The 25,105-nt window shown below is 38.9% G+C and overlaps 5 protein-coding genes across 8 annotated transcripts; 4 read left to right on the forward strand and 1 right to left on the reverse strand.

The window, feature by feature from the left end:
* Window positions 1-4,450: 4,450 nt before the first annotated feature.
* LOC104824143 lies at window positions 4,451-7,086 on the forward strand. Its single transcript, XM_010556119.2, has 2 exons — window positions 4,451-4,703; window positions 5,667-7,086. Exons 1-2 carry the CDS (start codon window positions 4,658-4,660, stop codon window positions 6,758-6,760), a joined length of 1,140 nt encoding a protein of 379 aa, XP_010554421.1. The 5' UTR covers window positions 4,451-4,657; the 3' UTR covers window positions 6,761-7,086.
* On the reverse strand, window positions 7,001-8,099 carry LOC104824142. Its single transcript, XM_010556118.1, has 2 exons — window positions 7,960-8,099; window positions 7,001-7,440 (listed from the first exon to the last, which is right to left on the reverse strand). The coding sequence occupies exons 1-2, from the start codon at window positions 8,077-8,079 to the stop codon at window positions 7,135-7,137; spliced, it is 426 nt and encodes a 141-aa protein (XP_010554420.1). The 5' UTR covers window positions 8,080-8,099; the 3' UTR covers window positions 7,001-7,134.
* A 7,759-nt stretch (window positions 8,100-15,858) lies between these two features.
* LOC104824147 (putative fasciclin-like arabinogalactan protein 20) lies at window positions 15,859-18,532 on the forward strand. The gene is made up of 2 exons (XM_010556124.1): window positions 15,859-17,888; window positions 18,311-18,532. Exons 1-2 carry the CDS (start codon window positions 16,810-16,812, stop codon window positions 18,375-18,377), a joined length of 1,146 nt encoding a protein of 381 aa, XP_010554426.1. The 5' UTR covers window positions 15,859-16,809; the 3' UTR covers window positions 18,378-18,532.
* Window positions 18,533-18,608: 76 nt separating this feature from the next.
* LOC104824148 (ABC transporter G family member 7-like) lies at window positions 18,609-23,264 on the forward strand. 4 transcript variants are annotated; one of them, XR_773413.1, is made up of 13 exons: window positions 18,609-18,966; window positions 19,248-19,438; window positions 19,513-19,663; window positions 19,774-19,906; window positions 19,982-20,183; window positions 20,282-20,558; window positions 20,910-21,041; window positions 21,126-21,346; window positions 21,715-21,927; window positions 22,027-22,111; window positions 22,206-22,503; window positions 22,684-22,791; window positions 23,024-23,264. XR_773413.1 is itself a non-coding variant. In XM_010556125.1 (12 exons), the coding sequence occupies exons 1-12, from the start codon at window positions 18,688-18,690 to the stop codon at window positions 22,710-22,712; spliced, it is 2,211 nt and encodes a 736-aa protein (XP_010554427.1). In that variant the 5' UTR covers window positions 18,609-18,687; the 3' UTR covers window positions 22,713-22,982. The 4 variants fall into 4 exon arrangements, 1 of the variants encoding a protein (XP_010554427.1); XR_773412.1 differs by having other exon boundaries at window positions 23,078-23,264; XR_773414.1 differs by lacking the exon at window positions 23,024-23,264 and having other exon boundaries at window positions 22,206-22,578; window positions 22,684-22,982.
* A 781-nt stretch (window positions 23,265-24,045) lies between these two features.
* Window positions 24,046-24,761, forward strand: LOC104824149. Its single transcript, XM_010556126.1, has one exon. The coding sequence runs from the start codon at window positions 24,167-24,169 to the stop codon at window positions 24,632-24,634; it is 468 nt and encodes a 155-aa protein (XP_010554428.1). The 5' UTR covers window positions 24,046-24,166; the 3' UTR covers window positions 24,635-24,761.
* Window positions 24,762-25,105: the final 344 nt, after the last annotated feature.

Consider the following 25,105-nt stretch of genomic DNA (forward strand, 5'->3'; position numbering starts at 1 on the left):
CGTCTTCTAGAGTTCTATACATATACATATGCCAATCACCACGGAGGGCGGCACTTGGTGGTTTAGTCACTTTGGTATAATATCTTATCAATGTATAGATTTTTATTTAATCCCTCCATTTCTTAATGAAGATGGTTTTAGATTTTTTCCTGATTTACAAAAAATAATATTATATGTACTTTATTTCATATTTCTACTCAATATCATTATATAAAAAAAAATCACGTTTTCATGAATACCATGTTGAAATCGAGTGTTTTTAATTAATGGTGAAATCAGAATTGTTTTTTAAAAAATCATCTATATATTATCTACAAGTACTATTCAGAAATTCAAGTGTGATTCTCCTTTTATAACCGCAATCGTCTTTAAACAGAAGGAAGATTAAGAAACTGTGAATAACTAAAAAGTTCCGAAGACCCGTGATTAAATTAAACATGAACCAATACAAATCTAATTAAACAACAACCGATGGACAAATTTTTTTTTAAAAAATTGACTTTTCCATAAAAAAAAAAAAAAAGAATGCAAAATGAATATATATATATAGGACATATGAAAAGTATAAGAAGAGGGAGATTCATGAATGCAAAATGTGAGAGACCCTTCCCCCGAACAGAAAGCGATGGGATTTGGGACCGTCGCCCTGCCTTTGCTTTTACCACCGAATTAATGCAAATGGCTTAACCCTTTTATTCTTCTTTCTTCTTCCCACTTTTAGAAATATCATCTCCCCCATGCGGGAAATCACCTAAACATGTTTTCGTGTAATTTTATTTTTATTTTGGTTTGTTTTACTTTCGAAAATATGTTTCCCCATCTCCAACCTAAACTTTTTCCCATTGCGGTAATTAGATATACTTATACACACACACACACAACTTTTATTATTGAATTTATTTCTTTTAATATTGGTAGATGGATTTCCACCTCTAAATATTAATAATTAAGAATATATACATACAATACAAGATTCAGATATAACCAAAGAGGTCGTAGCCGAGTAGTATAAGTGGTTGAGAGGGAGTGGATACCGCTCTTTCAGGTCTAGTATAAGTGGTTGAGAGGGAGTGGATACCCCTCTTTCAGGTCTCACGTTCGAGTCACGAGAATTGAGGAGATGCACAATTTAATTGTGGTACATAAACTATCTCTGGACCGTGGGAGATGTAATCAGATCGAATGTTCGGTGAACTTCTTAGTTATAAAAAAAAAAGATTTAGATATAAAAAAAAGTTAGGTTTTGCGCAATTAATTTAGTCACACTATTTCTCTCTTAAACTAATAGCACAGTAATTACGAAGTTTGTGTCATAAAATTTTTGAAAGTTACAAAACACTGATTGGTTATATATTAATTTCTGATATTTTAGCACCAAATTTAAACAGTGCAATTTTTATTGCTGTTAATCTTATACGAGATTTTTGAGCTATTTGAAATTTTGAATATTTATATTGAAAAATGGATAATCACAAATTGTTGAAAAATCTTAATATGTTACAAATAATAGTGCTTTTTTTCAGTTACCCGTAAATAAGTGTTTTTCACTCACTTTAAGACGTCCGTGTGATGTAAGGTAAATAAAAATATGAGATAAATTTAACGAAAACAATAGGGTAATAAAAAAATATATTAAAAATAAAGAAACAAATGGTTTGCTCATCGTTCCATGTGTTTCTTGGAGTTTCGAAACTCTCTTAAACTCCGTTGGACCACAGTTTTACATTTTTATGCGCATTTCATTTCATCATGCTCATCTGCTTATTGTTATTAATTATATTATTTATATATTCGAAAATTTTAATTTTACGTGGAAGTAATCAACGGTCAAATCTTGAGTTCGTTCATCGTGTTCCCACGCTCTTTTAGATGTATCGGTAAAATCACGACACGATCTCGGATGAGTCCAAACGCTACGAAGTTAGATATTTGATTTCGTATCGGCTTCGAACCATGTGGTTTTATAATATCTAAAGGGCACTTTTTATATACGAGAAAATTTAACAAAAAGGAAACAATATATATATATATATATATATTATATTTGTTTAGAAAAAAAAACGAAATTGTTTGTAAATGTAAATATATACGACGTGCAAATTAAGACTAGAAACATTGTTAATTATATCATCCATATACGGTTCATTTAGATATTAATATTAAGTTTGTCTAATTTATAACAAACATTAGAAAAAATAATAAATTAAAAATGAAGGAAAACGTCAACGCTTAGTTATCTGGTCATTCATGCATGTGCAGCATACGTTCAGCCATTTATGTTCTTTACACCTATACACTCGTTGTTTTTGGACCAACACTTTTGTTATATGCTACTGTCAGGTTTCATTTTATATATATATATATTACTTATCTTCCTAATTTATATAATATAAAAATAGATTAAAAAAATCTCGATTATTTGTTTATTCTAACAAATGCTAGATTCCAAATACAAAAGGGATAAAACTATATGGAAGATATTATTATGTATTTTTTCCTATGGAACTAACGTTTTTTGGATCCATCCATCCATTATGGCAATAATTATGGAAGTATCTATTTAGTTTTTTCCTCTCTTTCTTTTTCGCGCAAGTGTAAGCACTAAAAGCCATCTTGTATTTTATTATTAACAACCGAAAACATGATTTGGATATTCGACATTTATTTATTATGAAAACATTAAAATACGAAAATTTCATATACATTCAAATGGACTGAATTATATATATATCTACTCAATAATACGTGAAATCTATCCCAATACGGTGAATATCTTAATTGTCATTATGGGATTTTATTTAAATGGACGGACGAACGTCCAAAGGAGCGGCGACAATATTAACCGTCCCGACACAAGAGGCGAGTGGTGTTGTGTAGAAGGGCCTTCCTTTGCATGGACAGTTTGGAGGTCTCTGGTCTGTTTTATACACGTGTTGTCTGTTTATTGGTGGACCTTGACCCACGTGGATGTCCATGATGCTTCTTATTTCAAATTACAAAACGAATCTACGTTACCCGTCACAACGGCGATTGCATAACAAATTTTCTCTAACCACCAAAGTAATGAATATCGCCTTTAGAAATTCTATAAGCATAAAACACGTATATATATATAATTGCATTTACTTTAAAGAGATATGCATCGTTGTAACGGTTATGAAGAATCTCTTCTACAACAGTTGATATATGTAATTAAAAAAAAAAAAAGATACGCCAACTTCCAACAAACAAATTATTCAATTATTTAAGATTATGAAGGATTTCTTAGAGATAACACAACAAATAAAAACTATATATACATATATATATATATATACACATTAAAAAAACGAATGGATAAGATAGAGATGACTGTTGTTATCTGTATTTTGGGAGTTTTTTTTTAATAGCTTTCATAAAATAAATGGCTGAAGATGAAAAGCAGATGAATTTGGACCAAAGCAAGATAAATGCATGGCTAATTCGGTTGGAACAAATAAATTACATGCGAACAAATGGAAAAAGAGGACCACGTAACGCGAAAAATTAGGAAAGAGAGTGAGGGAGGGAGAAAGGTGATAATCCATGTAGGCCAAACCACGAACACTGGTCCTGCTGTAGGGTCGTTCGTTCATTTACGTGCAACGCTCCAAATTAAATAAAAAGATATATAAGAATCGATTTCAATTATTACACATTTATATTAGTCCATACGTGCGAAAAAATATACCATGTGACGTAGACAAGAAGAGAGTATAATTCGCCTTTCTGTACATGCGACGATGTTAAGTGTAGGGTTTGTATGTGATGTCTGCTTAGTATCCTCTATCAACTAAGAGTTAGTAACATATTTTCTGACAACCTTAAAAAAAGAGAATTAAATTTAAATTTAAATTAAGTGTCGAATTTCCATGTCGTGTAAAATAAAGGCACAGAGAAGTTGTAGATCGTTATATGCGTGTAGAAATTAATTTTGAAGCTGAAGCAAATAAATTATATAATTTTAAAAAAAAGCTTTACATCAGCTTTTTAAGTTTGTTGAAACAAAAAATGCTTACGTTCAAAACTAATACCCAAATAAATTATTAATGTTGATTGTTGAGCATCTTTTCAATGAATTGGATAAAGGCTACCCGATAAAATTGTTTACATTTGTGATGAGCCCATTTTCGGTATTTGGGCCACAATTGGCAATTAGGATAATACATTGAGCCCAATTAATTGCTAATTCGTTTCATTCCACTTGAATTTGGACTTCCATTTATTCCTGGCCTTGATCCATAATTGGCATTAAGCCTATACAGTCAACGGCCTAATTTATCATAGTTCTGTGTAAGCCCATAATAAGCAACCCAGCCCAAAAATAGTTTAATTATCAATGGACCAATTATCACATTTAAGTGTAAGCCCATAATAAGCAACCGGACACAAAAAATAATTTAATTATCAATGGCCCAATTATCACATTTCTATGTAAGCCCATAACAGTCAATCCGGCCCAAACAATAATTTAATTATGAATGGCCCAACACATTTATGTGTAAGCCCATAATAAGCAACCCGAACCAAAAAATAATATAAATTTAAATCACATCGTAAATAACATAAAGCCAACTTGGAATCAAGGCTTAAAGTTCAACCCGTCTTTCTCCTCTCTGATTCCACCAACAGATCGATCATGGCTTCTTCTGAATCCAGATCAGCCGCCATCCTCTCCATCGTCTTTTTTGTCCTTCTCCTGAGATACCATCCTCCGCTACGAAGCGCCATGTCATCAATTTCCGGCTGCCAGGTCTCTACCCGGAGGGCATGGCATGGGATCCGTCCGGCGAGCACTTCGTAGTCGGTTCACTCCGCCGCCGCACTATCCACTCCGTCTCCGATGCCTTCAAAGACTCCGAAAGCAAATCATGCAAAGCGCGCGGCCTGTCTCCTCAGAAGCGATAGCATCTGTGATTCCAGATGTGTCGGCGCTGCTGTCGCCGCCAAAGACTGCGATCTTCTCGTCAGTTGATCATTTTCATTTTCCTGTTTATTGGGTTCTTGAGCTGCCAGTGAACTTTGGATCGGAGTCATCATCATGTAATGCTGAATTACGTAAAGATGATTTGGTAAGACATTCATCATCATGATCAATGGTTGACAATAGCCAGAGAAGGAGAACTATTCAATGCTGAACCATGTGGCCTTTATATTATTATTTAGTGCGCTTTTATGTTTTCACAGTTTTCGTTGATATCATCATTAATCATATTTGTTGGCTCATAGAAACCTGTCTATATTTACTCATACGCATCAAAATTCATATCTAAGTTTTTGACAAATCGCAGGCATGCGGTATTCTTTAGTGTAGGGGTGGGCGTTTCGGGTTTCGGTTCGGTATTCAAGCGGTTCGGTTCGGGAACGGTATTTTCGGTTTTATAAAAAGTGTACCAAACTAGAACCGAATGTTAAACGGTTCGGTTCGGTTCGGTTTTAGTATCGGTTCGGTTCGGAACGGTACCATTATATGAATACCAAATAAGTACCGAACTATAATATTTACACATATATTAGTGGAATATTCGAATTTTGGTTCGGTATTCATACGGTTCGGTTCGGAAACGGTTCATTCGGTTCTATAAAAAGTGTACCAAATTAGAACCAAACGTTATTCGGTTCGGTTCGGTATGGTTCGGTTTCGGGATTTTTCGTCCTTCTCCTGAGCGTTAATACCATACCATCCTCCGCTACGAAGCGCCATGTCATCAATTTCCGGCTGCCAGGTCTCTACCCGGAGGGCATGGCATGGGATCCGTCCGGCGAGCACTTCGTAGTCGGTTCACTCCGCCGCCGCACTATCCACTCCGTCTCCGATGCCGGCGTCGTTCAAACCCTAATATCCGATCCCGATATACCGGAGAACGCCACCATCCTCGGCCTTGCCGTCGATTCCGCTCACGGCCGTCTACTTGCCGTTGTCCACTCCGCACCGCCTCTCCCTCCCTTCAACGCCCTCGCCGCCTACGATCTCCGTGCCCGCGGCGACAGCGGTCGTCGCATCTTCCTCTCTATCCTCCCTTCTCTCCCCGGCGATGACGGAGGCAGCGGCCGCGATGTCGCCAGCGACGTGACGGTGGACTTCAGAGGCAACGCCTACGTCACCAATTCGGCCAAAAACTTCATCTGGAAGGTCGATCGAGATGGCGTAGCCTCGATCTTCTCCAAATCTGCTTTATTCACATCGCAACCGCCAGCCCCCGATCGCGACGCAGTGGTCACCGATCGCGGCCTAAACGGAATTGTTTACGTGAGCAAAGGGTATCTCCTTGTGGTTCAGAGCAACACAGGGAAGATGTTCAAGGTGAACGAAGACGACGGGACGGCGAGGGTGGTGATTCTGAACGTAGATCTGACGGCGGCGGACGGAATCGCGCTGCGGCGAAGCGACGGCGTGGTGGTGGTGGTGTCGAAGAAGAAGCTGTGGTATGTGAAGAGCCAGGACAGTTGGAGCGAAGGGGCGGTGTACGACGAGAGTGCACTAGACGGAGAAGGGATGGCGACGTCGGTGGTGACGGCGGCGGAGGGAAGGGTATATGTGTTATATGGGAGGGTGAACGAGGGTAAAACGGGGAATTACGAGGATGGGTCCGTGCGGATAGAGGAGGTTTGGTCGGAGAAGGAGAGAGGGGAAGAGCATGTTTGGCTGTACGTGTTGCTTGGACTTGGTCTGGCTTACTTCTGTTTCTGGAGGTTTCAGATGAAGCGCCTCATCACCAATTTGGACAAAAAGACCCTTTAGCCCCCTCCCCCCTTTTGTTATTTTTTTTAGGTTATGAGTTCTCTGTTAATTATTCTACTTCACACACAAGTTTCAACCACTAGTGATTTGATTTTGATTGGTGATTAGTTTAGAAGGAAAAACCCTCTGTCAAGTTTCAAGGTCTAGTGCAGAAGAATTTCAGTCTATGTACCAAAAGATACGAGCTTTTAGACAACCCTTACGGGGTTGCGGAGATCAGCCATAGAGGGAAAAAGTCACTGCATCATATGGGTTGCTTCTTATTAGTGTAAAAGGAAACCTTCTGTCCAGTTCCAAGTTCTAATGCAGAAGAATTTCTCGGCCTATGTACCAAAGATGCGAGCTTTTAGACAATCCTTGCGAGTTTGTGAAGATCAATAATCATAGAGGTAAGCCTCGACTAGAGGTCCAAAGGCTTGATCTTGGGGAGCTGGTGGAGTTGAACGTTCTTTCTTTGGGTTACCTGAACTGGGGCCGGAAGCTTCGGTTCTTTCCCTCAGCTTCTCCAGAGCTTTTCTCCGGTTCTCTTGTCTCCCGACACGAGCTTCAGCCGCTTCACCGGAGATAAGAACTACAACTCCCGCAGTCAGATTCACCATTGTTTTTCTTCTTGAAATACGTTCAGAATCATGCACTTGAAGCTTCTGGCTTTCCTGACCCTGTTTATCTTTAAGCCAATTCTTGCAAAAAAAAAAAAAAGAAAGAAAGAAAGACAAAGAGCCTATCAGATCTTCAGATGCTTGCAGACTCGTAGCAAACCTTGTTTGCTGACAAAAATACCTAAGAGCCCATCGAATCGTACACAGAATTTGGAGAGAACGAAGAGCTGTACCGATCTTATCTGGCTAATTATCACACCATAGCTATTTGGCTCGAATAAAGAACTGATCCCTAAATCCCCTAAACCCTAAAAAAGGGCATCATTTCGCTAGAATCCAGAATGCCTAATAGTTCTGACGACATGAAATTAGGGATTTCTCAAATTGAGAACAAAACCAAGTAAGCTCGATCACTACTCTTTGAGTTCACAACAGCTGAATTTCTATCAATTCATCATGGTGCCTTGTCTAATAACCCCCTAATTATCTAAACCAAAACCTTATCGATTGCAGATTAACGCGCGTAAACGCACAGCGAAAACCGAATTTCATAAATCATATGCGATGCTTATCTATGACTTTCAGGGAGATTGTACAAACCTGATGTGTAGATACAACCGTAGATAACGTTGCCGGCCTGGAAAAATCTTTGCCGGGATATCCGCTCGCCGGAGAAGCTGAGATCGATATCGGCGTCCAGAGACAGCAAGTTTGCGCCATGGTTTGTCTGTGGAGTAGATCGGTATCGAACGGAAAGAAATAAAATAATAAACAAAATGGGCCTTCTAAATGGGCACCCATTACGAGCTGTCAAACGCAAGCAATTGTATCGTAATTCAGCCCATGGCATGTGGTGCGGTATATAGTTATGGGCCTAGTGATTGAAATATTTGATCCCACGCGCACTAGATGCACGTTGTCGTCACGCGCCATATGGGGGGCTCATTGAAATGTGCATTTTTTTTTTCTCGTTTCGAAATTTTCATCAACTGTTTCATACTTCGCGGCACCGAGTGAGGGAATTGAGAATCTAATCATAATAAACCATATCCAATTTTCAAGTATAAACTCGTATGCTAATATATTAGAAATCAAGGCTCGTGGTGGATATACATCAAGCCGACTACCTCTCGAATGCCATTTTCTTTATATATATACACACATAGAGAGGAAGATACATAAAACTATTGCGAATTGCAAACAAAAGAGGAGAGATGTTGCTGATTTTAAACCCTAACATGAGCAAAAAAGGATTAATCATTAAGCCACGGTGATCTCGCTCCCTGTCTCCTTCGGTGCCATGAAGCTCACTCGTTTCTGCACCAAAATTTTCAAGCCTTTAATCATGGTTTTATATGCATGCATGTACGTAAAGCTTACACCTTTAAAAAAACCCATGAACTATAGTGTATAATTCACCTACTCCACTTGGTCTTCATGGTAAATTTCAATGTTTGATGCACACATATATATATATATATATATAACAGAATATGTACAACAGTGATGTGGGTTTTAGAAATATATAATGGGTATATACCTCACGGGTTTTGCCTCCTCCGACGGAGCTTCCATCTCCACCGCCACGGCGGCGCGTGATGTCACCCGTGTCTTGGTCCCTCTGCTTCGCCACGAACAGACCGACGATCTTTTCAGCGGCCTCAGCCTCGGTGGCGCTCTCCCTCACCAGCCTCTGCATCTCCGCCTTGGGAACCCTGACCTTCACCCTCAGAGCTCCGCCGTCGGCATCCTCCGCCGTCCATCCGCCGGAGGGATTGAGGATGGAGAGATCGGAGGCGGATCTCCTGGCAAGCATGAGGCTGTCGAGCCTCTCCTTGGCGCTCATCTGAATTCCCGATCTTACCCTTCTCGGTGGAACGCTCTCTCTCGGTGGCTCCACCAGGAAATACAGCCTCTTCGCCTCCAGCCTCTGCCCCGCCTACCACCTCAAAACATAAACCATCGTACTCTTTCAGTTAGTTATGAAGATGGAACATATAAGAAAAATGAAGCTTTTGTAAAAAAAGAAAAAGGGGACCTGGAGGGGCTTGGCTCTGATGTTAAAGTGGGAAAATGAATATATGATTGGAGTAAAATAAGATTAGAGATATGATGGAGAATAATAATGGATACAATATCATTATACCAAATATTGTGTATCTGATTTGTTTCCATTGTGTCTATATTTCCTTTTTACTCTATTTCTTAATTTTCCTATAAATATGTAGTTCATTTTCATTATAATGTAACCAGAAGAAGAAGAGATGTAGCAATAAAAGTAATTTCGTTTCTTTCTATTTGTCTAATTTTATTTCCGCATTTTATTTTTCTACATGGTATCAGAGCAGCGTTGCGATCTGGACTATATGTTTTTTTTTTTCTAATCTCTTCTTTCTTTAGCGTTTTGGATGTTCATATATCCAAATCGTTTGAAGGAGAGTAAAAATTCAAATTCAAACGATGTGCTATGACAAACAAAAGTCAAAGCTAAAAACTCTAAGATCAAGCAAGATGCTATGACAAAAAGAGTTAAAGCTAGAACTTTAAAGTCAAGCGAAGTGATTTGAAAATGATTAATGCTCTCTAAAAGAACAAATTTTGGTTTATGAATTTTTTCTGAGACAATGAAAATGTCTGAGCGGTTTATAGCATTATCGATTCAAGATTGACTTTTTTCATTCTTTCAAAGTCAATCTTGAGGGGGAATGTTAAAGTGGGAAAATGAATATATGATTGGAGTAAAATAAGATTAGAGATATGATGGAGAATAATAATGGATACAATATCATTATACCAAATATTGTGTATCTGATTTGTTTCCATTGTGTCTATATTTCCTTTTTACTCTATTTCTTAATTTTCCTATAAATATGTAGTTCATTTTCATTATAATGTAACCAGAAGAAGAAGAGATGTAGCAATAAAAGTAATTTCGTTTCTTTCTATTTGTCTTATTTTATTTCCGCATTTTATTTTTCTACACTTTTCACTGCCGAATCCTGCCGTTTGACAAAAGAGGGACGGCCAAAGCAGCGATGAAACCGAATTAAAAGGCCAGCGAAATCTAGAAAAATGTTGACTTTGGGGGCTCCACCGGCGCCTCTCTAATCAAAAGTTGGATATTTTCTAGCCATAATCATACAAGGATCTACGCTTGCTCTTTCCTTCACGCAATTAATAAACACGCTCATTCCACTTAATCAATATTAGCATTTTGATTATTAATTAGTTTTGATTGGTGGAGATATTCAATCTAATCCAGCACCTAAAATCATGTACAGCTGCAGAGAAGTCAAAACCTAATCCCAGGTTTATACTATGCCGCGGTTTACGCTTGTATTGCTAAACTCCAAATTTAGATATAATTGGGGTACAAATAATGACAAACTAAAATCGAGGTGTCATTTGATTGATTTTAGTAACTTTTGGATCTTCTTGCAATTCACACAAAATGTTCGCCGGCTTCCACAGGTTTTCTTTTGGTTGGCTTGCCGATAAATAAAAACACCGGCTACCGCAGGTATTCATTGTCATCCGTTAGATCCTTTGTACTTTCAGCTAATCGTAGCCGTCGGATATGTCTTTCTTCACCGTAGCCGTTAGTTAGAGCCGGGGTGAAACGACGTCGTTTGTTACCGGGTTTGCCGTATCTTCGGGATCATTTTTTGTTTTTCCTGTCTAAACAAACTAACAAAACCAAGCATATCATTTGGAAAACACATATTTAAATGGACTGGTGAAAGAAAGAGACTGCAAACCCAGTTGTAAAACCATGAGTATGTGTTATTCGATTTGATTGGAGGAGTTGGATGGGGATGTGTTATAATCTCCATGGTTAATGCCTTCTCTTTGGAAATTTTTTGTTCCATTATGAGGTCATCCTCTTCAATGGTAGATTCTTCACTCCCTTTGTTTGGATGCACTCTTAGTATGTTTCGACGCACTTTAAACATGTTTGGATGCGCTCCAAATATGTTTCGATGAACTCTAAACATCTTTTGTTGCACTCTAAACATGTTTCGACGCACTCTAAATCATGTTTTGACGTACTCTAAAAATATTTCGATACACCCTAAACATGTTTGGATGCACTCTAAAAATGTTTGGACGCACTCTAAACGTATTTGACGCACTCTAAACATGTTTCGACGCACTCTAAACATGCACTCTAAGTATATTTCGACGCACTCTAAACTTGTTTTGATGCACTCTAATTATGTTTCGACGCACTATAAACGTGTTTTGACGAACTCTAAACATCTTTTGTTGCACTCTAAACATGTATCGACGCACTCTAAACATGTTAGGATGCACTCTAAACGTGCTTATAGGTTTATTTTCATCATGCAACACACATTCATTTTTACCAGGATCAAAGACAAGCATATTAAAAATAGATTTACCAAGCCTAGAGTTGTTTAAACTCATAGGTAATACCGGAAGGTTATGTTCGGATATATCCTTTTTGGTAGAGAAACATACGAGTGCATCATACCATTCCCCCTCACTCGTGAGCTTCTCTTCACCATAAATCTTCGGGATCATTTTTTGTTTTTCCTGTCTAAACAAACTAACAAAACCAAGCATATCATTTGGAAAACACATATTTAAACGGACTGGTGAAAGAAAGAGACTGCAAACCCAGTTGTAAAACCATGAGTATGTGTTATTCGATTTGATTGGAGGAGTTGGATGGGGATGTGTTATAATCTCCATGGTTAATGCCTTCTTTTTGGAAATTTTTTGTTCCATTATGAGGTCATCCTCTTCAATGGTAGATTCTTCACTCCCTTTGTTTTTGTCCTCCATTATGATCGATTCAATCTCCTCTACATGGCCACCAACATCTTCATGAAATATTAGTTCTTCCACTTTATTTTCGTCCTCTTTCTTATTTGTGGGAGACTCTTTTTGGCTTTCTTCTTGACCCCTTCTAATCAATATAGCAAATTCATTAGTTTTAAAGAGATCTTCAAGAAGCGAAATACTTAACTCAAAGTTGTTTGCGTTGGCCGTTTGCACCAATGCCTCTTTGATTTGCAGTGGGAATTGATTTAGGATGTCTTCTACATCCCATTCCCCCTTGTTTTGTTCTTCCAAATATGGTTCATCATCCACACATATGGCTTGAACTTCTTCTATAGAGAGGTTATTCCATGCTTCAACCTCTTCCTTGGTACACCAAAATTGCTCTATAACACCGTTAGCATGTTCGATGTATGAACAATGATTTCCTTCTTCATCTTCAAGGCCTCCAAGATCATCCCAAGTACACTTCATGTGACCTTTTGGGGATGTATTTGGCGGATGAGAAGGATAAAAAAACTCAAAATCTCTTCGGTTTGTATATGACCGAGAGTTTTATGCAGCGGAATTAAAAGAAATTTGGAACAGAGGGGTTCATGGACCTTTACGCTCTGATACCATGAAGACTTTTATATAAATTTGAATTATAAATGAAAGAGAATGAATGAGTTTTTTGTATATGTGAAAGAGAATGATGAAATGAAGATATTAAGTATGCATATGAAAATGTATTGAAGATGTGTATCGGAGAAATGTCTCCTGCATGTCTTATTCTTAAGTGTTGACTTTAGAATACATATATATACAAAATAGAATCAAAATATTATAGAAAGGTAATAAGTGTAAAACGGCTAGATACAATTATGGTAACAAATATGTAATATAGCATATTGACTCCTTGATTGATTTTGTCCATATATTCTCCAACGGCTAGCTTGAACTTGAGTAAGATTATGATCTTTCTTGATGCTCATTTCATTTATGGACATCTTATTTATATTCTCCATGGTCTTTATATTCTTTAACTTCTTGCGCAAGTGCAACAATATTCTAACATCTGACGCCGTAGTGTTTGACCGATTCGGAGTCCAACAAGACGAAGCCTGGATACCCTTTCAAGACCTCTTCCGCCATGATCGGCGTCTTCAGCTTCATCGTCTCTCCGTTTATCTTCATCACTTTCGTCGTTTTCTTTCTCCCTAAGCTATTACCCATCTCTCTCCCTCTCTTAAATCTGTTCGTTAAATGGATAAAGCTTGGATCTTTTAGGTTGTTCACTGTTTCTGATGTTCTAAATGATGTGGGTTTTGAAACCAAAAAGCATGCGGGGGTTTATAAAAAGACTCGAGATACAAACCTTTATAAAAAAAGACTCGAGATTTATAATTTCGTTTTGTTGACCATGACGACCAGAATCATGGGAACTTTAAAAAATTATTAACGGAAAACATGCTAATTAGTCACACATTTTCAAATACCAGATGACGTCATTGCTTTGATAAAAGTTTTAAATTTTATTCAACAAAATGATATGCTCTAATGGCGAGTGTATAAACTGAGAGAAGAAATATATATATATATATATTGTAGAAATCACATATTTGCACAACATTTATTTAATCGTTCCTTGGTTTTCTTGAATCTGGTTGCTATAATAAAAATAATATTGGACATAAGTTTAATTAGTGATATGATAAACTATTACTTCATTAAAAGGTACCTTTTATAAATCTTTTAATTCACAAATTTCATTATTAAACAAAAAAAAAAGTGTAACTTTTGTGGCTCTCCATATGCATGAAATGACCAAATTGGAATTATTTTGTTGAAATTCAATCCGACTTTTTTGCCCACTTTGAACTCAACAATTATTCAACTATGGTGGATTACGTTACGTGCTTTATATTTACCTTTCCAAACGAATATGATTTCCCTATTAATTATCTTGATTTGTACCAAAACTTAATGTAACCATGATTGGAGAGATTATTAGTGGTGGACGTGCGCGTGATTACGTAATTGTCTTATAATTTTGTAAGTTTAATAAAAATATAATTGAACATTATAACACGCATGCATACATATATTTATTTATTTTTATCAAGCGTAGTAAAAAAAATCAAAATCGATCGGTTTTGTGTAACTTTACGTCATACATGGTCTTCACATTTGCATGGGGTTTAAATAGTGTCAACAGCTATGATAAAAAGTCCAAAATGATGGTCCGTTTGTCAACTTGGAAGCTCGACATCAATGACTTCACGGTTGACGTAACCTTTTATTATATTATATCATAAAATTAATTATATGTATGTTACGGTTTATACACAACTCTTCCGCGGAAAACATAGACAACGTAAATATATCAAAGATCCATATGTACCGTATAGGTAATCTCATAGGAATATATATAGCGTAAGCCACATGCACGTGTGTATGTACATATATAGACACGTAGGCGTGTGATTAAGCACGTTATATACTTTTCAGTTCATATAAAAAATGTTTCAAATATTGTCTTCTGCAACGAATTTTATTATCATCATATTCATACCTTGTCTACATATGTATATACATTTTTGTTTCTTGTTCAACGGTCAAGAAAATTGTATTGTTTTGAAATATTCGAATGTTTATAGTAGCCACCCAGAGAAGATGGAAACCCCGAAATAGACACGAGGCTGCTTAAATAATTTGAAAACATTTGAAGTAAAAGTTTGAATATACATTATATTTCCTTCATAAAATGTTGGATAAAATTGTTTGGAATAACAAAATCGTAAGCAGCTCTGGTCAGAAATAAGTTAATAGATTTATATTTTGTCAAATTGTTCACGCACGTACACACACACACACACACACATATATATATATTCAGTTAATTATTTGCACGCTGTACTTGAACGTATATTTAAGTAACTCATATAGTACGACAGAAATTCGAGGACAAAACTAATATAAGCCTGAAAAAGATATAGGTTGGGATACTTACTTAACACACGACAAAAACGCATAATGAAGTGATGCAATTAAAAAAAAATAATAAATAAATATAAATGAGGGGAATGAGGTGACGTGGCGGTTCATTTGCTTTGAATGCGGCGCTCATCGGGGAAACCACCTCCTCATTACTAACACTACCCTCCAAATTACATGACATTCAAATGTGAAAGGGGGTATTGGAATCTTATCATAATTCCCAAAATCCGCAGTAATCCGAATGATTATTATTTGCGTGGAAAATGTACGTGTTATTTTTAATATCCTATATTTATATATATATATAAGTAAGAAAAATAAAAAATCTAACAGATAGAAAAATCTTCCTGAAAAGTATCACAATTTTGAAAAAAGCTAAAGCGATTAATCAAAACAAAGGGAAATTTATTTAGGCAAAGAAAAAGTTTAGGGTAATATAATCAGCTAATTATTGACCGGCACACATCTTTAGTTGAAAGTCTCAATTTTCTACTACTCAACGATAGATATTTCAAAAAAAAATCTCATGAAATTGTGAGTTGCATCGGCATGGAATCTGGGCCAAATATTCAAGACCCGATAAGTTAACGTAATGGGCCCAGAATCATGGTCATATGGGGACAAAACTGTCATCTGTATTAAAAACCCGTAAATCGACCCGAAAGTTCATACCACGCGCCAACTCTGGCCCTCTCTGAATTCGCGGCCTTTACCGCTTAAATTCCACCAATTGCCGATGAAATAAATCCAAAAAACCGACGACACACATACACGCACTCTCTCCCCGACTCTTCATCGGGGATTCGAAGATGGCGAAATTTGGTGATACATTTACTTGCGTCTCTGGTGATCTGAGGCAGTAGATATCTACCGCGAGTATTGTTATCCCGTCACCGTCGCTCGGATCTGGGGAACGCACAACGGATTGGTGCTGAAGAACGAGATCAGGACCCTTGCTGGTGGGATAGATGACCTCCAGTGGTCCGCCGATGGGGTGAGGATCGTTGCGCCCGAGCCTTCATGTGAGTTATCTCCCTCGGTTCTATCGTTTCGCCGAAAATTTTCAGACAATGTTTGGTTTACCTTTGGTATTCCATTTAGGATTTCTATAGTCTTGTCGATGACTTCAGTGATTGCACGCTCCTCTCTTCCGACAGCAGACGGGTGGGATAAACTGCTTGGTGTGTGATTGTATACTACTCCACCGTTTTCGACATTTCTGGTTGAAAAGACTCTTGTGATCTCGCCTGCTTTTTTTTTTTTTTTACCCTCAATGAGAAATCCAACCGCGCGCTTCCTTGTTTTTTTAACCTCCTCTGAGTGATTTTTGGCTGTTCCCTTTTGATTTTTTTTTTGGAATTAGGGGGTATAGACAAATTTTTTTAAACTAGGTCCCGGCTCTCACGGTAAAATCATGAAGGGCAATTCTGTCATTACGTTCGACGCTGTTTGGCGCAGGGTGGGGGCACCGTGTAACGGATCATGGAAACGGTTGAGCGATGATTATGTACCTCCACGTGGCCGAACGTTATACGACGAGTTTTTCCCTCCAAAGTTCATCGTTCAGCTCCATTTTGCTTCCTTTATAGACAGGCTTAAAGAAAGAAAGAAAGAAAAGAAAGCAACAAGAAAATAAAGAAGAGAGGCAAGCTCCAAGTTCCATTAATGGTGGGCGCCAAGCTTTTCCTCTGCTCCCTCCCCCTTTACTTCATTCTCTCCGTCGCTCTTCCTTCCCACTCCGTCCCCGACGCCGTGAAAACCCTTTGGGATTCCGGCCTCACCGGAATGTCCCTTGTGATGCAATATGGCGGCGAACGAGTCACGCCATCGTCGGAATATCCATCCCTAACAGTTTTCGCTCCTTCAGACGCTGTTTTCGAGCGGTTTGGCCAGCCTTCTCTCGATCAGATTCACCTCCATTACTCGCCGATGCGTCTCTCACCGGAAACTCGTGGCTCGCTCTCAGCCGGCACGAAGATCCCGACTCTGACGCCCAACCGATCGTTAATCGTCACATCGTCCCCCTACGACGGAGTTCTCTCACTTAATGGCGTCAAGATAACAAGTGGATCTCCCGAGTACGACGATAGATCGCTGGTGGTTTTCGAGGTAGACGGGTTTTTCGACTCGGAATTCGAAATTTCGGACCCGGATCACGGAAATCTCTCGTGCACGGCCCCGTTCAGCGGCAGATTTTCCGATCTGCGAGAGAAGCAGTCCTTCGTGATAGCTGCCAAGGCATTGAGGTCCAAAGGCTACGCTGCGATGGCATCGTTTCTGGAAACGCAGATAGGCGAAGTCGCGGACGGAGCCTCGATCACTGTGTTTGCTCCGATAGACGAATCTGTAATCGATTTATCCTTCCGATTCGGAGAACAGGCATCCCTCTTCCTCAGCCACGTGTTGCCGTGCAAGATTTCTTGGAGGGAACTCTCCGATCTCGAAGATGGGGCTGAGCTGCGGACTTACATGGAGGGATTCACGATCAACGTGACCAGATTCAACGGCGGCGTTAGGCTAAACGGAGTTCTGCTCGTGGAGAGAGAAGTTTTCTTGGGCGAGAGAGTAGTCGTTCATGGGATCGCTGGAGCTATTGGTACTCTGGAAGTGAAGACGGATGGGCTTGTGTCGTCTGGGAGCCATACGAGAGTTCATAGTGGATTGGTTGAGTTTCTAGGTTTCTGGGTTCTGTTCGTTACAAGTCCGGTGTGCTTGCTTGTTCTTCGTCGAGGCATGAGCTCTTTGTGAGTCCTGTTCCAAATCTGCTTTTACTGATTTTTGAATTGTTGTGGTGGAGAGCATTGCATATAGAATGACCATTTCCGTTTTGGGTTCAATTATATTTGGGTTTGTCTTTAGATTTTAGATAATCTATATTCATTTTTTTTTGTTAGATTCAATATGGATTTGATTTCAATTGGATTTTGTTTTAAATCCGGTTTAAAAGATAAAAAATATTCCTTCTTAAAAATATCTATTTTTCATTGATTTTTATTTTCGTTTTTTCAATCATAAAAAACTATAACTATTCAATATTTATATCAAAAGTTTAACAAAAAAAAATTATTTATATCAAATTCAATTCGATTACCGTTTTTTTTTTATATTTTTACATTCAAATCAATTTGTTTTTGCATAACGTAACAGAATGTTTATGTACGTACAGCTCAAAGACAGAAATTCATCGCAGTCAAATGACAGAATGTAAGAATTTTCCAAGTGAAGCCCGATGAGTTACCCACTGGGCCTGCGAACTCACCTGATCCTGGAATCCACACGTGTCATCTTATCCTCCAATTAAACATTGGTCATTGCTGATTAAACGAAGAAACACGGCTTCTCCTTCTGTAAACGGCGTCGTTCTGCTATCTAGATGCTTATAAAACGACGTCGGAAATACGATTAGTTCCAATTTAAAATATAATTAAGTATTAACCACCAAAGATATTATGGAATACCGAAGCCGTTTTCTATTACTTCGCTTGGCGCTGAGCTCCTTCACCTCTCTCCAGAGCTTCCAAGGAGAAGAAGACAGCCAACTACATGGTGGGTTTTGGCGGGAAATCGCTGGTCCATGTCGTCTCGGGAATCGGCGGGAACGGAGTCTCCCGAGTTCTGGCGGCCATGGCTGCCGGTCTGTTGTTCCGCTTATTTTCAGGGCCAGGCCTAACGCTCTTGCCTGACAGCGACGCCGATGATGGCGATGGTGAGATGGACGGTGCCGGAGATGAAGACGAAGCTTCATTTCCGCGGAAAGTTCGTCCTGTCACCATCCTTTGGAAGAACATCACGTGCTCGCTTTCGGATAAGTCTTTCAAATCGGTGAGAGCGTGTTTTAGTTTCTGGGTTTTCTTTCCATTACCCGTTTGGATGCCCGGAAAATGAGAGAAACCCCTCTGTTATTCGCATTTCGAAATGTTATTCTCTGCTAAAATTTAACGTAGGTGTAGGATTTATCCAATGGCCAGGTTGTTTCTCGTTGAGTGGAATCAGAATTGTTAGCCTATGCATGTTCAGGAATTCGCTTTCAGCTTCATCGTGCTTAAAATTTCTGAGAATCTAAGAAGATGTTGTTGTGCATTTGGTGTTAAAATGGCTCACAGGTGCGATTTCTGCTAAAAAATGTGTGCGGAGAAGCAAAACCTGGGAGGTTGCTTGCAATAATGGGTCCATCTGGGTCTGGCAAGACAACATTGCTCAATATTCTCGCTGGTCAGCTAAACGCATCGCCCCGTTTGCATCTGTCGGGCCTTTTGGAGATCGATGGGAAACCGAGCTCGGACAAAGATTATAAGTAGGTCCTGTGAGAACCACCGCTTATACAATTTCTACATTTATGTGAAATCGCTCTCCATCTTGCTGTCGCAGGTTTGCGTTTGTGAGACAGGAGGACTTGTTCTTCTCGCAGCTGACAGTGCGGGAAACGCTTTCTCTCGCGACAGAGCTTCAGCTTCGGGAGATCTCTTCGGAGGAGGAAAGAGACGCGTATGTGGACAACCTCTTGTTCAACCTGGGTCTGGTAAGAGCCTTTCCATTTCAGAAATGTAGTTTGGAGCTTCGAATTCGGACATTAGGGGCATGATTCTGTTCTGTCTGTTTCCTTCACCATTGGCCTGTTTTCTCCAAAAGGCTAGCTGTGCAGATTCATGTGTTGGTGATGCAAAGGTTCGTGGGATCAGTGGTGGAGAAAAGAAACGTTTGTCGCTGGCGTGTGAATTGATCGCTAGTCCATCTGTGATATTTGCTGATGAACCCACAACCGGTATGCCTACTCTATTAAATTTTGATTGTCGATGGATTGCATCCTCACTCAAAAGAAAACATGTTTTGGGTTCAGGGCTTGATGCTTTCCAGGCTGAGAAAGTGATGGAGACATTAAGACAGCTTGCTCAAGATGGACATACTGTGGTCTGCTCCATACATCAGCCTAGAGGTTCTGTATATGCTAAATTCGATGACATTGTGTTGCTTACAGAGGGGGCGATTGTCTATGCTGGTCCTGCAGGCAAAGAACCTCTGACGTACTTTGGGAACTTCGGGTTGCTTTCCTGTCCTTTGACTGCCCTTTCTATATCCATTGTATCCATTTCTTTGCTTTAATAGTTCCTTTACCACTATTCTTTTGATCCCTGAACAGGTTCCTTTGCCCAGATCATGTGAACCCTGCTGAATTTCTGGCAGATCTTATATCCATCGACTATAGTTCTTCTGAGAGTGTCTATTCTTCGCAGAAGAGAATTCATGCCCTTATTGATGCGTTCACACAGCGTTCATCATCGGTTCTTTATGCCACACCGCTTGGCAAAGGAGAACAAACCAGGAACAACATGAGATCTCACAAGAAACCTATTGTTAAGAAAAAAGGTGGTTGGTGGAGGCAGTTCTTCTTACTACTTAGACGTGCTTGGATGCAGGTATTGTGCCAATTAGATGCATTATATGCTGGATCTCAAACATTTTCTTCTAGCCCCTGAAAATTTATCTAACCGTGTGAAGGAATAAAAATGCTTGCATAAGATCAAGTTAGTTTATCTTTAAGAAGTACATGACGTTGTGATGAATGAAAGAAGAAGAATGAAGAGGAAGATAAATTAATGCACAAGGATCTTTGATTTTTTTTGCCTGACATTACTTTGAACAGTTTGAGTTACTGAAAACTTAAGTGACTCCAAAGACTGGAGAAGCATCTTTACGTCGTTTTTACTATCGTACTTGGTATTATCTTGAACAGTTTGTGTTCCTGACATCTTCAAGTGATTCCATAGGCTTCTCGAGATGGGCCCACCAACAAAGTGCGTGCCAGAATGTCAATTGCTTCTGCACTGATATTTGGATCAGTTTTCTGGAGAATTGGGAGATCTCAGACGTCAATCCAAGACCGGATGGGTTTGCTTCAGGTCTAAACCATATTGTACTTTATTGGGATTTGTTTAAAGTACCGGTAGTAGCCTTAAATGTGCCTGAGTGTTTTTCTGCTTCAGGTGGCTGCGATAAACACAGCAATGGCAGCTCTCACAAAGACAGTCGGAGTGTTTCCAAAGGAACGTGCGATTGTGGACAGAGAGCGTGCAAAAGGGTCTTATTCTTTAGGTCCTTACTTGCTCTCTAAATTAATAGCTGAAATTCCTATTGGGGCTGCATTTCCCTTGATGTTTGGTGCTGTCTTATACCCCATGGCGCGACTAAATCCTACTCTGTCCAGGTAATTCCGTTGCTTTTCATCTTTCACTATTTGCTAGCTTTTCTGGTGGGATGGCTTGACTACATAATACATTAGTTGGTGTTAGCAGAGGCACTGTTTACGCATAGATTGATGACACATAGTAATTAACAAAACTGCGAGCCTTAGCGTCAGTATGCTGGGAAAACATTTGCTCTTGGATTCTTAATACAAACACTGTGTAGGCTCCATACTTGTTGAGCTGTCTGTTTATTTGATCAACCACCTACAGACTGAAACATCAGTTATACAAAAATACACGCATCTGTATTTCTAAACCAACGATCCAATGGAAATCGAAACTCACATGTGGTCCGAATAGGGCTAACAAAAGATATGTTCCGTGGCAGATTTGGAAAGTTTTGCGGGATAGTGACGGTGGAGTCTTTTGCGGCCTCTGCAATGGGTCTGACTGTTGGGGGTATGGTCCCAACCACAGAGGCTGCAATGGCCGTGGGACCATCCGTTATGACTGTTTTCATCGTGTTTGGAGGGTACTACGTCAATGCAGACAATACTCCGATCATCTTCCGCTGGATTCCATGTGTTTCACTCATCAGATGGTGAAACCCTTTCCACACCGTTCTTCTTTATAATAATCTCTCCAACCCCTTCTTTGAAAGGGGATATGATCAAATCTGTCCCTTTTTTTTTTAATACAGGGCTTTCCAGGGATTGTGTATAAATGAGTTCAGCGGCCTTCAGTTTGATCATCAGAACTCATTTGACATCCGGACAGGAGAACAGGTGACAAGCTGTATATGTCAAAACCAATCAAACCTTCTTACATTTTCATTGATTCTGAGTTTTTTTTTTTTGGGTAAATTTTTTGGGAGGGCAGGCGCTGGGAAGGCTTTCCTTTGGAGGAAGCCGTATAAGAGAGACAATAGCAGCTCAAACCAGGATTATGTTGTTCTGGTACTTCGCAGCATATCTTCTCCTGGAGAAGAATAAGCCAATGTATCAAAAGCTCGAGGCACTTGGACTTGGCCATGGCGAAAGCGGCAATGCAGAACTGCTACTGGAAGGTGCAGAAGGTGTTGAGCCTTCTGCCGATCAAGTGGAGGCCGAAGGTCCCCGGCGGCTGCTTGACGATGAATCTCCGGAACTCGACCAAATCCGTCCCTTTGTACTGGAAGGTTTGTAAAATAAATACTATAAAATCATTCGGGGGCGCGTTAGATTCACGGCGACGCTCCAAAAAAAATAAAATAGTAAGTTGAGTGCTCTGAATTGTTGTTGTGATTATTTCTTTCATATGATAAAAAAGCAGACATTTAACGATTTAACGAGCTGAGGTTGGTGTTTATGGATAACAGGGACAGGGGCTAATGACACCATTTACTGATTGCACAAAAGAAGGGGTTGTTGCGGTCTTATGAGAAGGTTTCTCCATACTCTTGTCTGGTGCCATTCACTCATTTGAGGTATGATATCCTCATTTGTAAACAAAAAAAAAAAAAAAATACTTTAATTGTCTTCAGTGATGGATTTAAATGGTGATAAACAATGTCCCGGAGAATCTATATACCGAAAGAAGTCAGCTACATATATGTATAATATGTAGATGTGAAGTATTTCATTTCAGGAAATAGTATATAATAATAAAAAAACAAAATAAGAAATAAAGCATATTAATGTTGAGAACATTGTATGTAGCCCAACCTGAAAAGTCTAAGGCAATCGGATATAATTTTTTTTTTTAAAACAAAGAGCCGCCCAGCCCAACGGCAGAAAGTCAAAGGCAACGGGATACGTACAAGCCAATGCCATACAGATCACAGTCTCCCTTCTCCCTTGTAATTTACGCCTTTTTTTTTTTTTATTTTATTGGTAAGAAAATTGCGGTACTCTTTATCATAACTCGTGTGGAATAAGTTTTACGTTTCATTTTCATGCATATATGTTCCCATTGTAATTTTTTTTTTTTGAGAATTCCCCATTGTAATTTCGCATTTACATTTCTGTAACTTTTTAATTCCTTGTCCCTGCAAGTTCACGTCTTCTACCTGAAAATCTAAACTTGAGAAGTGAATCCAACCAACAACAAAAAAAAAAAAAAATAGAAACTCTAAACCCTGACGGAGACAAAGGGACTGAGAACGATTGGAGGCGTCATTAAATAATATAATCAATTAATAAAAGGGGAAATATTCACCGGCTTGGTAGGGTGATTTCCGTGTAGATGCTTAAATAAATGACAAAAGTGAAATCATAATGAATCAAGCAATATTATATGTATATATATTAAATAATCGAGGGAGGGAGGGGGGCCACTGGAGGAAAAGAGGCCGAACACGCTTTCGGGATGAGTACGTCACAATCAAACATCGTTTTTTACGATTAAAACTCACAAAACATTTGTAATCATTCCAACAAAAGTAAATATGGATTTGGATTTGGTTATTGTGAAATAAATGAAAAAAGCCACGTCATTCTGTAACAGAAATTGGAGTAGGAAGAACGACGGTTGACAAAGTGGACCCCACCATGAGAAGGCAAACGCGCTAATCTAATCATATCCCACATCATGTCCATGTTGCTTCTATCAATTGTCATTATCAATTTGCCCCCACACTCCCCCCTCCCCCTTTTTTTTTTTTAATTTAAATTAAAAAAAAATATTTTATTACTTAAGGAGAAAGGAAGGAGGATATCGATGAAATAATCATATACTCACAATCGAAACCCTCCATCCTATATATATATCCCTCCACTTGTTCTCCTCATCCAACGCATCTCCAATCCAACAATCATCAGACGCAAAACCCTAAGATTTTTCCTGTCCCGTATACAAAGTCGATGGAATCCGCACTCATTTCGTCATCCTCTTCTTTCCTCAGATTCAACCCATTGCATTCCCGGAGAGTCGACCAGATCGCCGTTCGACCTCGCAAGCTGTGCATATCAGCCGCCGCCGCGCCGCCGCCGCAGAACGGGAGGGATTACTACGGAGGAGGAGGAAGAGTGGTGGACGAGAACATGATCGTTCTCAGGAAACGGATCCACGAGATGAAGATGATGGAGCGCAACTACGAGCCTCCCTCTGATTGGATGGATTGGGAGAAGCGTTTCTACAGCAGCTACGACTCCTTCGTCTGCGATTCCGTCGGCCTCCTCCAGACGTTCCTCATGAACTCTCGCCCCAGCGTCGCCTTTGGAACGCTCTTTCTCCTTCTCATCAGCGTTCCGATCTCTTCAGCCGTCGTCGCTTTCCGCCTTCTCGATTTCGCTCATTGGATCCTCGCCTCCGCCGGACACCTCAGCTGATCGGTGAATATATACCCGTTTTTCTTCTTCTGTAATTAGATACATTATAGCCATATGTATACACATATTCTTTGATTGTTTCTTTGTATTTAGTCTGATATTATATATTTTTTTGTTTTATATTGAATTCTCAATTTTTTTTTCTTCTATGATGACGTTATATTTAATATGCCTTAGAAAATCATTAGTCGTATATGTTAAAGGGAACAGTAAGAGGATTGTTAGAGAATATTAACAGGTACTAAGGTTTTTTTATTTTAGTTTTTAATTTTTGGTTTTTGGATTTTGGATTTTGGATTTTGGATTTTGTGTAAATCTAAAAAAATGTGGCTTTTGGTTTTTAGTTAATTTTTTTTTATAAATTTGATTTTTGAGTTTTAGGAAAATCAAATTAAAAGAAATTTGATTGTCATTTTTTTTCTTCTAAGTTTTAAAATCTAAAAACTCCGAAAACTAATGACACCTAAAATA

Source organism: Tarenaya hassleriana, unplaced genomic scaffold, assembly GCF_000463585.1.
Source record: "Tarenaya hassleriana unplaced genomic scaffold, ASM46358v1 Cleome4, whole genome shotgun sequence".
In the NCBI taxonomy this organism is placed as follows: domain Eukaryota; kingdom Viridiplantae; phylum Streptophyta; class Magnoliopsida; order Brassicales; family Cleomaceae; genus Tarenaya; species Tarenaya hassleriana.

Coding starts and splice junctions, on each gene's coding strand:
- LOC104824142 (XM_010556118.1), bottom strand. CDS start 8,079: ATGGCGCAAACTTGCTGTCTCTGGACGCCGATATCGATCTCAGCTTCT. Junction 7,441..7,959: donor CGGTTGTATCTACACATCAG/GTTTGTACAATC, acceptor TTTTTTTGCAAG/AATTGGCTTAAAGATAAACA.
- LOC104824147 (XM_010556124.1), top strand. CDS start 16,810: ATGGTGGGCGCCAAGCTTTTCCTCTGCTCCCTCCCCCTTTACTTCATT. Junction 17,889..18,310: donor CGTCGAGGCATGAGCTCTTT/GTGAGTCCTGTT, acceptor ATGTACGTACAG/CTCAAAGACAGAAATTCATC.
- LOC104824148 (XM_010556125.1), top strand. CDS start 18,688: ATGGTGGGTTTTGGCGGGAAATCGCTGGTCCATGTCGTCTCGGGAATC. Junction 20,559..20,909: donor TTAGACGTGCTTGGATGCAG/GTATTGTGCCAA, acceptor GTGATTCCATAG/GCTTCTCGAGATGGGCCCAC. Junction 22,504..22,683: donor CCGTCCCTTTGTACTGGAAG/GTTTGTAAAATA, acceptor TATGGATAACAG/GGACAGGGGCTAATGACACC.
- LOC104824149 (XM_010556126.1), top strand. CDS start 24,167: ATGGAATCCGCACTCATTTCGTCATCCTCTTCTTTCCTCAGATTCAAC.
- LOC104824143 (XM_010556119.2), top strand. CDS start 4,658: ATGGCTTCTTCTGAATCCAGATCAGCCGCCATCCTCTCCATCGTCT. Junction 4,704..5,666: donor CGCCATCCTCTCCATCGTCT/TTTTTGTCCTTC, acceptor CGGTTTCGGGAT/TTTTCGTCCTTCTCCTGAGC.